The 15,308-nt window shown below is 39.0% G+C and overlaps 1 protein-coding gene across 7 annotated transcripts in view; it reads right to left on the bottom strand.

Moving 5' to 3' along the window:
• The window catches only part of LOC106573623 (A-kinase anchor protein 13), a 177,382-nt gene extending 162,491 nt beyond the window's left edge, over nucleotides 1-14,891 (bottom strand). For 4 of the 7 annotated variants that reach the window (XM_014148844.3, XM_014148842.3, XM_014148843.3 and 1 more), the window contains exon 1: nucleotides 14,622-14,890. In XM_014148844.3, the coding sequence (XP_014004319.3) occupies nucleotides 14,622-14,682 (61 nt within the window). In that variant the 5' untranslated portion in view covers nucleotides 14,683-14,890. Of the gene's footprint in view, nucleotides 1-14,621 lie in introns of all 7 variants that reach the window. The other 3 variants (XM_014148847.3, XM_014148841.3, XM_014148845.3) reach the window with 1 other exon arrangement.
• Between the last annotated feature and the right edge of the window lie 417 nt (nucleotides 14,892-15,308).

Here is a 15,308-nt window from a genome sequence, read left to right on the forward strand (position 1 = left end):
AGGTTGGAATGTGAAGCAATGAAATGGGGTATTAGTCTACTCAGTGACACCCACAGAACACAACTGTAAAGCGTTTACACAAACATTAGCATTGTAGCTCTTACCGCGGGACAGTGACTGTGTGAAATCACCTCCCCAGTCAGCCTATTGTGTGTATTGACATTCATATTGACTGTACAGCTTTACCTAAGGATCGGGATCAGTGAAATAGGGTATCAGTCTACTCAATACCCAAGATATTTTTTCCCAACGTCCTCCTCAGAGTTATCAGACTCCAAAACATCCACGCAGTATGGTTTTTCCTCAGGAATAGTGTTCAATACACATAGGTTGACAATAAATGTGGCTCTATTCATTGTTGTTTCAGAGTCCCGCAATAAGAGCTATGATGCTAATGTTCTCTGGGTGTCACTGAGTTGACTGATACCCCATGTCATTGATCCACAATCCATAGGTAAGGCTGTACAGTGAAATAAGTATGCCACCAATGCAATTCTAAAGTATAATACATCCCGTGTGATTTCAACAGATGTCAAATTAACAAACTATTGTATTTTGTTGATTTTAAATAACAACATTCCAACCTCGTTTAGCTAGATCTTTTCAATTATGGCATAATTCTACTATTTGTATTAATTTGCATCACTGTCAATGACACTTTTATTTTGAAGGGCTACTGCAAAGTCCACTATTGTGGCTAGCTTCACATAGATGGTACAACCACCATTAATCAAATAAGAACTGTCTTTTAAATTAGGGTTATTTTAGATGATGACACCTAGCTATATAGTTAGCTAGCTAGCTATAGCTACTGAAACAGATTGTCGTTTTGTGACGTGCAGTCATATTCAGGTCCTGATTGGTCAACAAGCTTATTTGACATGCAAAGACTCAAAACGGAATTTCCATAGAAATCCTGGTTCAGAATGAAACGACTAAAATGAACAAGTAAGTGAAAGAAATAGTTTTTGATTATGTTTTACTGGTAAATGGGGACATACGTAAATGCCAACAAAATAACTTTTTGGTCAGTGTGGTGTGTGTGTGTGTAAAACTTTTATTTAACTAGGCAAGTCAGTTAAGAACAAATTATTATTTACAATGACGGCCTACCAGGGCCAAACCCGGATGACGCTGGGCCAATTGTGCGCCGCCCTATGAGACTCCCAATCATGGCTGGATTCTTGATTCGAACCAGGGACTGTAGTGACGCCTCTTGCACTAAGATGCAGTGTCTTAGACCACTGTGTCCATGTGTGTGTTAACAATTTAACTATATTAGAACGCTTAAAAGGACGCAACATTTTTTAATATCGGTTATCGGCATCGTTTTTTTTTGTCAAGGAAAATATCGGATATTGGTATCGGCCAAAAATGTCATATGCATCAAATGTCGGTGCATCACTACAACATACACTTAGTATTACTTTCATAGCTACGGTATACATATCTCCCTGGCATATTACATCATTTATGCAGCAGCATACAACAGATTTTTGGACTCGTTGTGCTGTGCTCACTTAAACAGGAAGGTGGCGTGGCGGTCCATCATGGGCAAATTTTGTCATCAAACTTTGTCAAAGTCTGGTATTCTCTGGATTTATGGTGCTTTCAAGACAACTGGGAACTCTGGAAAAAAACAAAGTTCAATCATGACATCAGTGATCTTCAGGTCGGAGCTCTAGAAAGAGTCTGAGCTCTAGAAAGAGCCTGAGTTCCCGACTTGGAATTCCGAGATGGATGACAGTTCAAAATGTATTTTCCCAGTGTAAGCCATTTTTTTTCTCCAGAGTTCCCAGTTGTCTTGAACTCAATGAAGTCTGAGATTTCCCAGTTTCGAGTTTCCAGTTGTTTTGAACGCGGCAGCAGTCATGCTGGATTGACAGCATGGCCCAAGTATTCAACCTTTTACGGCCCATGGTGTTGAATGTTTACCCTTTTAAGCTTGGAAAAGAGACCCTTAAACCCAGACTTGGACCACACACCTTCTCCACTGAATAGCAGGCTTGTGATTGCTTTGCAATGCTTGCAGTTAGCCACTGATTCCTTCCAAACCACTCATTGTTGAATTTGCAATTTCCAACTTGTTGTGTAATGTTTATGTCCAATGGCCGATGAGCACTGATATGTTTTATATATAATTTCTCTTCATAATTTCTCTTCATATGACAAGGGTTGAGAAGAGACCATGTCTGCAAAACAGAGACCATGTTTGTATGAGGCTTTATTAACTCAATGTCATAGTTTTTTTTTTACATTGTTTGCAAACTGATATGTGACACATATTAATGCCAAAATAACATGCTCTGCCCTGAATGACGGGTCACCACTGCTTCTTTTCCCTCTGTCAATTAGGTTAGTATTGTGGAGTAACTACAATGTTGTTAACCCATCCTCAGTTTTCTCCTATTACAGCCATTATACTCTGTAACTGTTTTAAAGTCACCATTGGTCAGCCTCATGGGGAAATCCTGAAATCCCTGAGCGGTTTCCTTTCACTACGGCAGTGGTCACCAACCGGTCGATCACCAACTGGTCGATCTTCAAGGCCTTCCAAGTCGATGACCAAATATTTCTGTAGAAAAGCCAACAATAAATGCTTGCGTTCCTTTTTTATTATTATTTGTGTTGCGTGTTTGGCAGCAGGTGCACTTGATTCAGAATCCTTGCGCACCGGGTAGGCAAAGTGTTCCCATTTTGAACTATTTCATTTGACTGAAAAGACAAATTCCGCCTACCCAGCGGACCAAGAGATCTGTGGCTAAATAGAGTGTTCCTACTGTGCAGGGGAATCGAATAGCTCAAATCACCATGCCTAGATGTTTGATTACTAGCCTATGTGAGATTTCATAACTTTTTAAATCATGACCAGAGAGAGACTGTCAAAGAATACAGCAAAGAGCTGCTGTTTTATTGTATTATTCAGCACTGTCACTGTTTTTATTCAACACTATTACAAAACATTCAATGCCTTCTCCCTACTCCCACTCGCGCTGCAGTGAATGAGTAGCCAAGTGTATCGATAGCCCTGCATTTTTATTATTATTAGCAGCTTGTGGTGTCTATATTAATATCAAGGAATATTTCACTTTCTCTGGTCATAGGAACAACATTCATTTGTGATTTAGGCAGATGCGGATGCAGTGCGACTCAAGCTTTGCCATCAGATGGAAGACTGGTCAGTCTCACCAGAGGAAAGGAAGGAGAGCAGGGAAGGAGAGCAGGGATCGCGAGAGTCTGACCCTCTGCTGCTCTCCCTCCCTGCACTAAGTCTAATGCCATATTCAAAACAATTGTGAACTCTGACATCTCCGACTTCAGTGCGTTCAAGACAACTGGGACTTGGAAAAAAACGAGATACAACTGAAAAATCGTTCTGAACGGTCATCCAACTCGGAATTCCAAGTCGGAAACTAGGGCATCTTTCTAGAGCCCCGACTTTCTGACCTGATCGTCACTAGTTGTTTTTCTTTCGAGTTCCCAGTTGTCTTGAAAGCACCATGACCATCAGATGCAGGTACCATCAGTCCAGTAAAATAAAAAAGATAATTATTTGCAAATTATTTCAATTTATACTCAACTGTGCCTTGCAAGTGCTACACCAACTGATCCAGGGCCAAAAATGAACACCTGCCACACCCCCCAATGCGGGTAGATTTAGGAATTTGCGGGTAAAATGTCTATTTCACCAGACACGTTGGCGGGTGGTCAGGGTTCCATAGTGCAAGCATTTCACTCGTATTTGCGAATAAAAAGAGCTAGAAGTCAAGTATGAGCACATTTATAGCAAAATAAAATCTGCAGTAGCTTTTTTCTACTGTTTCTGTATTTTGATTAATAGCTAGTAGCTTATCACAGAAAGACCTAGGAATCCTATATATCCTACCTCGCGGGACGCGCATAAACACTGCCTGGCTGGGGAGCTGTGCTCACTGTGATTAAAGTGAATATACATTTTTAGAAGTGCTGCTCACAGACATAAAAGTTGGTCTAATTTTTTCAAAAGTCTACTAAAGTGAGCCTTTGTCCTTTCTTGGCTATTTACATTGTTTGTTAACAAGCTAGGTTGTTTTTTTATCTTTGAGTGTATGCTTCATCGAAGACATTGGCTACTAGTCAGATTCTCATATCTCACAGGCAGGCACACTGCAACGGAGGACTCCAGCTGCTCGGGTGCCCTTGTTGCCACAGTAACCTTCTGCCCTAAAAGGAGCAGCTGAACATGTGTGACCGACCGGCTCGATTCGGTCTTACAGTTGAAGTCAGAAGTTTACATACAATTAGGTTGGAGTCATTAAAACTCATTTTTCAACCACTCCACAAATTTCTTGTTAAAAAACTATAGTTTTGGCAAGTTGGTTATGACATCTACTTTGTGCATAACACAAGTCATTTTTCCAACAATTGTTTACAGACAGATTATTTCACTTATAATTCACTGTATCACAATTCCAGTGGGTCAGAAGTTTACATACACTAAGTTGACTGTGCCTTTAAACAGCTTGGAAAATTCCAGAAAATGATGTCATGGCTTAGAAGCTTCTGATAGGCTAATTGACATCATTTGAGTCAATTGGAAGTGTACTTGTGGATGTATTTCAAGGCCACCCTTCAAACTCAGTGCCTCTTTGCTTGACATCATGGGAAAATCGAAAGAAATCAGCCAAGACCTCAGAAAAAAAATTATAGACTTACACAAGTCTGGTTCATCCTTGGGAGCAATTTCCAAATGCCTGAAGGTACCACATTCATCTGTACAAACAATAGTACGCAAGTATAAACACCATTGGACCACGCAGCCGTCATAGGAAGGAGACGCATTCTGTCTCCTAGAGATGAATGTACTTTGGTGCGAAAAGTGCAAATCAATCCCAGAACAACAGGAAGGGAACTTGTGAAGATGCTGGAAACAGGTAAAAAGTATCTATATCCACAGTAAAACGAGTCCTATATCGATATAATCTGAAAGGCCGCTCAGCAAGGAAGAAGCCACTGCTCCAAAACTGCCATAAAAAAGCCAGACTACGGTTTGCAACTGCACATGGGGACAAAGATCGTACTTTTTGGAGAAATGTCCTCTGGTCTGATGAAACAAAAATAGAACTGTTTGGCCATAATGACCATCGTTATGTTTGGAGGAAAATGGGGGAGGCTTGCAAGCCGAAGAACACCATCCCAACCGTGAAGCACAGGGGTGGCAGCATCATGATTTGGGGGTGCTTGCTGCAGAAAGGACTGGTGCACTTCACAAAATAGATGGCATCAAGAGGGAGGAAAATTATGTGGATATATTGAAGCAACATCTCAAGACATCAGTCAGGAAGTTAAAGCTTGGTCGCAAATGGGTCTTCCAAATGGACAATGACACCAAGCATACTTCCAAAGTTGTGGCAAAATGGCTTAAGGACAACAAAGTCAAGGTATTGGAGTGGCCATCACAAAGCCCTGACCTCAATCCTATAGAAAATGTGTGGGTAGAACTGAAAAGGCGTGTGTGAGCAAGAAGGCCTACAAACCTGACTCAGTTACACCAGCTCTGTCATAAGGAATGGGCCAGAATTCACCCAACTTATTGTGGGAGGCTTGTGGAAGGCTACCCGAAACGTTTGACCCAAGTTAAACAATGTAAAGGCAATGCTACCAAATACTAATTTAGTGTATGTAAACTTCTGACCCACTGGGAATGTGATGAAAGAAATAAAAGTTGAAATAAATAATTCTCTCTACTATTATTCTAACATTTCAAATTCTTCAAATAAAGCGGTGATCCTAACTGACCTAAGGCAGGGCATTTTTACTTGGATTAAATGTCAGGAATTGTGAAAAACTGAGTTTAAATGTATTTGGCTAAGGTGTATGTAAACTTCCAACTTCAACTGTATGTAGCAAAATTTTTAAAAATGTACTTTTTTTATACATTGGATAAAAGTAGAGACTCAGAGCTAGAAAATTGTACATTATACACTACAGTTTAGGAACAATGGGAAAGTAATTCTGCTTTGAAAGTTGATGAACTTGTAACCTCACTTTTGAGAAAATGGGCCTTGAATGTTTTTGTACACCTACTGGAGAACTCTTCTTTGTCTACACCCATTCAGCATCGTTCACACCCTCTTAAGCCTTAGCTCCACCCATCTCTTTTAGCATTCACATATGAGGCCATGTACTAAACAACCAAAGGTTTCAAGACTAAAGGCTGGTTAATGCTACGTCTATCGACAGTTGTTGCAGTGACATCATTAACCTGTTGGGGCTAGGGGGCAGTATTTTCACGGCTGGATAAAAAAAAACGTTACTAATCCTACCCAGTAACTAGAATATGCATATACTTATTATATATGGATAGAAAACACCCTAAAGTTTCTAAAACTGTTTGAATGGTGTCTGTGAGTATAACAGAACTCATTTGGCAGGCAAAACCCTGAGACATTTTCTGACAGGAAGTGGATACCTGATGTGTTGAATTACCTTTAAGCCTATGCCATTGTAACACACAGGGGCTGATTAATGTTTTGGCACTTCCTATTGCTTCCACTAGATGTCACCAGCCTTTACAAAGTGTTTTGAGTCTTCTACTATGAGATCTGACCGAACAAGAGCCTTGGAACGGTGATGGCCGATTAGACTCTGGCGCGCAAGGTCATGTTGGGTACCCTCGTTCCAATACGTTTTAAAAGAGAATGCATTCGTCCACCTTGAATATTATTCATGTTCTGGTTAAAAAAGGCACTAATGATTTATGCTATACAACGTTTGACATGTTTGAACGAACGTAAATATATTTTTTCCCCTCGTTCATGAAGTGAAGTCCGGCGGGCTTAGATCATGTGCTAACAACACGGAGCTTTTTGGACATAAATGATGAGCTTTTTTGAACAAAACTACATTCGTTATGGACCTGGGATTCCTGGAAGTGACATCTGATGAAGAGAATCAAAGGTAATGGATTATTTACATAGTATTTTCAATTTTAGATCTCTCCAACATGGCCGTTTGTCTGTATCGCAAAGCGTATTTTTCTGGGCGCAGTGCTCAGATTATTGCAAAGTGTGATTTCCCAGTAAGGTTATTTTTAAATCTGGCAAGTCGATTGCGTTCAAGAGATGTAAATCTATAATTCTTTAAATGACAATATAATATTTTACCAATGTTTTCTAATTTTAATTATTTAATTTGTGGTGCTGACTTGACTGCCGGTTATTGAACGGAAACGATTTCCTGAACATCAACGCCATAGTAAAACGCTGTTTTTGGATATAAATATGAACTTGATAGAACTAAAAATGCATGCATTGTCTAACATAATGTCCTAGGAGTGTCATCTGATGGAGATTGTCAAAGGTTAGTGCATCATTTTAGCTGGTTTTATGGTTTTGGTGACGCCTGTCTTTGAATTGACAAAACATTACACACAGCTATTGTCAATGTACTCTCCTAACATAATCTAACTTTATGCTTTCGCCGTAAAACCTTTTTGAAATCGGACAACGTGGTTAGATTAAGGAGATGTTTATCTTTCAAAGGGTGTAAGATAGTTGTATGTTTGAAAAATTTGAATTTTGACATTTATTTGGTTTCAAATTTGCCGCTCTTGAAATGCACCTGCTGTTGATAGGGTGCACCACGGGTGGCACGCTAGCGTCCCACATAGCCCCAAGAGGTTAACATTCTATTGCCGTCCGACATCAAACTTGACGCTGTCGTTATGAAAAAGTATAAACACAAAAACTACAAGCTGCATGACATCAGCAGCCTGGTTGTCCAAAATAGCATAACTAGTGTTTTTTAACACCAATAAACCCACCCATTTAAAAATTGATTTAGTATATGTCAATCTAGCAAACCAGGCAACTAAAAACAACTTTTTAAACAATGTTTTGGTTTGTTTCTAGCTTGTTAGCTAGGTAGCTAATGTTAAGTTAGCTGGCTAGCCAGTTCAAATAATGACCATATCCTATCACTGACAACGTCTTCACTTTAGCTCATTTGTCTTCACTATTACAGGAAAATAAACTCACAACAAGATCATTATTTACAAGTTAATGGCGAGCCAATTACAGAAAATAGCTTAAGGTTGTGAGTGTGACAAATAAAAGTAGGGCATTCTATCAAGGAAATGTAGAACTCGGACACTGTTTGGTTGGCCCATGGTCACATGCAGAGGATACAGAAGGTGTAGTGAAATGGTTACTTGCATAGTGGAGTCTTTTGTTTAGACATGTAGCTAGCTAGCTAAACAATGAACCATAATCCCAACTCATAACATTACTACCCTACATGAATCTGCAGGTACCTAACCAACCAGGTTCAATGTTAGCTAGCTAGCTAACATTTGGCTAAGCTAGCAATGCAATTGGTTCTGAGATACGAATAATATTACTACACAGATCATACACATAACGTTAGCTAGTGAGCCAGCCAGCTAACATAAGCTAGATAGCTAACAGTACACTTTAACTTGAAATGGAAATAACTGTGAAAAAAATTGAAACGTGTAATATCTGAAAATGTAGCTAGCTAGACTATCTTACCCGTATACATGGATGGACGCTTCTCACTCTCTGTCACGGATGCCATGGTTGCCCTTAGTTTGAAGATGTAATCCGGAGACAAGTGTTTTATACAAAATCCTTCTGTGTGTTCTCTTTTCGATTCCCTCAGCATATTTGCAATCAAACGCCAGAATTTCTCCATCTCCTTAACTATCATACTCTAATTCCAACAGGCATTCCACTGATTTCAAAACTCGGTCTTCCAGAAAGTCGAGAGCAACACTTTTGCAGTTCTACTATGTGATATCTCGGTTTTAGAAAGGATTACCTACGCATACTGACCAACACATGTTATAGACAGAAGCGTGCTACATGGAAGACCAAACCGAACTCATCTCTCAGCATGTCCAGCCCATCAATTATGTTAGCCAATCACGGCTAGCGGGAAGGTTCCTGGCTTTTTCCATGGCTAAACCAACTAGGCTCGTAATTTTTACAATTTTATTCGTATTTACAGATGGCATGCAATGTTTGTTATTAAGGCACATGAAAGTTCACATGTTCTGGAAGGCATTCTGCCCCCAAAAAACAATTTAAATAAAAAATTAAGATTATGTTCAAATGCCTCACCTGTGAAGTAGTGACGCGCTGTCTCATCTGTGATATTTTAGTTAAAAGACTCGGGTCACAAGAAATGTAATAAAATGTAGCAATATACCACATCACTTCTTACAAGTAATACCTTTATTGTTTAAGAAACATTACAAAGCATGCTCATCTGTTTTTTGTTTTAGTGTAATAATGGCAACAACAAAACAATTGTCTGGTAATAAATTATGAGTGGGTGGTAGATTTGGCTGGTGGACCAAAAAGTTAGTTTCAGGTCCTGAACTGATCTATTAAGTTAGCAAAGCTTGAGTTTTGAAAGGTAATATGGTCTGAGAAGAACAATATTAGCAGGCCAGGCATATAGCCAATATGCTGTGATAATGTATTAGGCCTACCTACTGCACAAACCTCATTCCTACAGAATTGTTTTTATTAGGTTAGTGTTACATTTAAGTTATGTTTAAAAAAAATCTGAGCAGTAGATGTCAGCTTGCTTTTTGACTGCAAAAGTGATCTTTACTCAGAAAATGTTGGTGACGACTGCGCTATGGCAACTAAGTTAGGAAGGACGCCTGTATCTTTGTAGTGACTGGGTGTACACCATCCAAAGTGTAATTAATAACTTCACCATGCTGAAAGGGATATATATATATATTTTTTTAATATATATATATATATTTTTCATTGAATATCCGAAAAATACAACATCCTTGCAGCAAAGCTGCTCAACAACTGCACCATACCAGTCATCCAACAGACTCCCATTCAGAGCGACACACAGAAGCATCCAGGGTCAATGCCCTGCACAAGGGCACATTGACAGATCTCCCACCAGGCCAAAAAACGGGAACCCGAACCCTCAAAGATCCCCCCCCATTATGGGGTATTCTGTATAGTAGTAATCTAATTTTAATCCTTTTTAAATTCAGGCTGTAACACAACAACATTTTGAAAAAGTCAAGGGGTGTGAATACTTTCTGAAGGCACTGTATGATACCCACCGTAGTTTGAAAAACTGAAATAAAACTCTAACAATCCAGAGAGGTGTTGGTGATTCAGAGGTGTGGTGTGGTCTTCCCCCGTGTCACTCATCCCCCCTCTCTACCAGGGTATCCAGCTGGTGTCATGGGTGTTTAGACACAAGGGCATGTGTGGAGGTGCACGCTTTGTTAATAGAGGGTTTTTAATGTTGTCATACCACTTTGAAAAGGGAGGAAACTCAGGCAGTGAACGCATTCTTCAATTATCCACTACATACAAAGACCTCCCATGGATTTGAGTTGGAGGTCTAACCTTCCTGTCTATGTCCTCTAGCCAGCCTGAGGACCCCAACCAGCCAGAGATGTTGGCTTTACAGCATATCTACTGTTCTACTGTGGAGAATGTTGCTGACAACACGCCAGTATGCCATTCCCTTTAACACCTCCATCCTTAAAGTCACACTTGAAAAAAAAAGGTCATATTTCAATCAGCGAGTAATGAAATTGGCGAGAAACAGAACCATTGCTCAAAGTGAAACTCAGACAGGATAATTTCCTATACCCCAATGTTTAACCCCAGGAAAATGTGAAAGCACTTTCAGGTCAATCTTTAGCAGGCCCTGTAGTCTGTGAGGAACCACTCATATAAGGAGATGAAACTCAAACCCAGGCAGTGAGTGGCAGACGGACCCTCTTGTGTTTCATTAGACAGAGAATTCCACTGTATGGAATGTTAAAAACCACTTTCTCCTGTTTTACAGTTCTATTCCCAGAGCAATTTTTTCCCACAAGAGTGGCTGTTTTAAACGTCATATTCAAGAATACAATGTGTCAATCTTCAGAATACAATGTTTCTAATGGTTTTAGGCCTATATCATCAAAGTGCTATAGCAGTCTTTATGAACCAATGTGACTAACTGCCCCATGCCAAAAGATATCAGACAGATTCAAATACAGTGCCTTCATAAAGTATTCATACCCCTTGAATTATTCCACATTTTGTTGTGTTAAATTGATTATACACAAAAAACTTCTAGAAATGTTTGCAAATTTATTGAAACTTAAATACAGAAATCTAATTTACATAAGCATTCACACCCTTGAGTCAATACATGTTCGAATCATCTTTGGCAGTGATTTCAGCTGTGAGTCTTTCTGGGTAAGTCTCTAAGAGCTTTGCACACGTGGATTGGACAATATTTGCACATATATATATTTTTGTATTTATTCAAGGTCTATCAAGTTGGTTGTTGATCATTGCTTGACAACCATTTTCAAGTCTTGCCATAGATTTTCAAAACGATTTAAGTCAAAACTGTAACTAGGCCACTCAGGAACATTCAATGTCATCTTGGTATGCAACTCCACTGTATATTTTGCCTTGTGTTTTAGGTTATTGTCCTGCTGAGAGGTGCATTTGTCTCCCAGTGTCTGTTGGAAAGCAAACTGAACCAGGTATTCCTCTAGGATTTTGCCTGTGCATAGTTATGTTCTGTTTATTTTTATATATATATATATATATATATATATATATATATATATATATATATATATATATATATATATATATATATATATATATATATTTTTTATCATCTAATCCTGTCTCTGAGCTCCACGGACATTTCCTTCAAACTCATGGCTTGGTTTTAGCTCTGACACGCACTGTCATCTGTGGGACCTTATATTGACAGGTGTGCCTTGCCAAATGATGTCCAATCAATTGAATTTACCACAGGTGGACTCCAATCAAGTTGTAGAAATATCTCAAGGATGATCAATGGAAACAGGATATACCTGAGCTCAATTTCAAGTAAAAAACAAAAGGGTCTGAATGCATATGTAAATAAGGCATCTGTTTTTTAATTTTAATACATTTGCAAACATTTCTAAAAACCTGTTTTCACTTTGTCATTATGGGGTATTGTGTGTAGATTGATGAGGATTTGTTTTATTTAATCCATTTTAGAATAAGGCTGCAATGTAGCAAAAAGTGGAAAAAGAGAAGAGGTCTGAATTCTTTACCAATTGCACTAGAGTTCGACCGATTATGATTTTTCAACGCCAATACCACGGTTGACATGCTTCGAAGTACGGTAATGGAATATTTCGAATTTTTTTGTCACGAAATGCGCCATGCTCGTCACCCTTATTTACCCTTTCGGATAGTGTCTTGAACGCACGAACAAAACACCGCTATTTGGATATAACAATGGATTATTTGGGACCAAACCAACATTTGTTATTGAAGTAGAAGTCCTGGGAGTGCATTCTGACGAAGAACAGCAAAGGTAGTAACATTTTTCTTATAGTAAATCTGACTTTGGTGAGTGCTAAACTTGCTGGGTGTCTAAATAGCTAGCCCTGTGATGCCGGGCTATCTACTGAGAATATTGCAAAATGTGCTTTCACCGAAAAGCTATTTTAAAATCGGACATATCGAGTGCATAGAGGAGTTCTGTATCTATAATTCTTAAAATAATTGTTGTGTTTTTTGTGAACGTTTATCGTGAGTAATTTAGTAAATTCACCGGCAGTGTTCGGTGGGAATGCTAGTCACATGCTAGTCACATGCTAATGTAAAAAGCTGGTTTTTGATATAAATATGAACTTGATTGAACAAAACATGCATGTATTGTATAACATAATGTCCTAGGATTGTCATCTGATGAAGATCATCAAAGTTTAGTGCTGCATTTAGCTGTGGTTTGGGTTTATGTGACATTATATGCTAGCTTGACAAATGGGTGTCTGATTATTTCTGGCTGGGTACTCTGCTGACATAATCTAATGTTTTGCTTTCGTTGTAAAGCCTTTTTGAAATCGGACAGTGTGGTTAGATTACCGAGAGTCTTGTCTTTAAAATGGTGTAAAATAGTCATATGTTTGAGAAATTGAAGTAATAGCATTTCTAAGGTATTTGAATAACGCGCCACGGGATTACACTGGCTGTTGAGTAGGTGGGACGCAAGCGTCCCACCTAGCCCATAGAAGTTAACAGGCACCGCATTGATTATTTGCAACGCAGGACAAGCTAGGTAAACTAGTAATATCATCAACCATGTGTAGTTAACTAGTGATTATGTTAAGATTGATTGTTTTTTATAAGATAAGTTTAATGCTAGCTAGCACCTTACCTTGGCTCTTTGCTGCACTCGCGTATCAGGTGGTCAGCCTGCCACGCAGTCTCCTTGTGGAGTGCAATGTAATCGGCCATAATCGTCATCCAAAAATGCAGATTACCGATTGTTATGAAAACTTGAAATCGGCCCTAATTATGCCGATTAATCGGTCAACCTCTAAACTGCACTGTACTTATTGACTCAGCTTTTCCTTTTTAATAAATAATAAATACATTTGACATTATGGGGTATTGTGTGTAGGGCAGCGACACAACAATATAATCCATCTGTAATGCATGATAGTGCAGTGGGAAACAGAGACCCAACATATGTTGGGAATTCCACTACTCCAATTCTTAACAAACTCAACGCTACAGAATGTAATCAGACAGGAGTTAAAAGCAATGAAACATCCAAAACAATAACATGTAACATGTACTGCAGGCTAGCTCCCAGGCCTTGGCATGTTTTACCAATCACAAGCTCTCTTGGAGAAGTCACACCGAAGTCTGTCTCACAACCATTTAGATGTTGTATGGTGAGACAACAAATGTGTCAGGGGTATGTATGTGAATGACTACTGCTACTGTAGCACATTGGGTATAAACGTCTTATCTAAACAAATAGATTGTTTAAAATAAAATAAAAACATGTATTATGTTTATAACAATACTAATGTTGTAGTCTAGTAATAAATGTTACATTAACATCACATCTGATTCAATGTGGCTGTGTGTTTCAGACCACATTCAGAGCCCCTGACCTTACAGAAGAAATAGTCCCTAACAACATATAGCTACTGTACTTTGGTCATCTGAATTTTTACAAAAGTAATACAATCTTAAATGGTGAGACACCTGTATAGTGAAAAGGTAACAGGCCTGATTTTGTATTGCACGAGTTCTATAACTACATGAAATAACATCAGAATTACATGTAGGCTAATTACATCATGGCAACTATGCATTGTATTAATATTGCAGCGGATAACATTTAGGTCATTCTATTCAGCCTGGTAATAAATGTGTCCGTTTTAGTGGCACAATAGTGGAGTGCAACCCCCCATGTCTTTTTGGTGGACACTCATTTAGCATTTATATCTGATCCGAATTTAGGAGGGGATGCATGGGACGGGGTTGCCTAACTGTACCGGTGTGTGCCACAATTATTTACCACGGACATTGTTTGGATTCTAAGCAGCAAGGCCACCTCAGGGTCACTACGACAACGTTCTTAACACTTTTACATTGGCGCAATCATGAGGCTAGACGCAATTAACCGGCTACAATGTGCCATCTCTAATATGGGGAGACCAAGATAATTGTTTCAAAATAGTTTCCAGATAACAGTTTATTCACATTTCCCAAATGCCACTGTCCTTTTACTCAACTCGTGCTACAGCCTAAAATGTATCTTACCTCGAATATTGCGGGTGTTTAAAGCGTGCGTTCCTCTTTCCCGAAGCATTCCCCTCTCCATTCACAAGTTATCAGAACACAAACCACAACTTTTTCGTGCCATCTATACTCATTGATCTGCAGAGAGAAGTCCAGATCCCTTGGGCATCTAATTTTCAAATAAAGTACCCCTTCTTCTCAGCATAATGAATGGCCGCTACTTCTAAATGCAGTAGGGCTACTAGATAGTTCCCAGAGCGCCCACTTGTTGATCACGCTTAAAACTCTATTCTCAGTTCACGAGTATACTAGTATTCTGCCAGCAGCACAAACAATGACGTGACTATCATAAGGTAATTTTGAAACCTTCAAAATAAAAGCCCCCATTTCAAAACACTGCAATGTGGATAATGCATTCAAAATATACTGAACAAAAATACAAAAGTTGGTCCCATGTTTCATGACCTGAAATAAAAGATCCCAGAAATGTTCCATACACACAAAAAACATATTTCTCAGAAATGTATTTACATCCCTGTTAGTGAGCATTTCTCCTTAGGCAAGATAATCCATCCACTTGACAGGTGTGGCATATCAAGAAGCTGATTTAACAGCATGATCATTACACAGGTGCAGCTCGTGCTGGGGACAATAAAAAGCCACTAAAATGTGCAGTTTTGTTACACAACACAATGCCACAGATGCCTA

This window comes from Salmo salar, chromosome 16 (assembly GCF_965601325.2).
Source record: "Salmo salar chromosome 16, fSalSal1, whole genome shotgun sequence".
Taxonomy (NCBI): domain Eukaryota; kingdom Metazoa; phylum Chordata; class Actinopteri; order Salmoniformes; family Salmonidae; genus Salmo; species Salmo salar.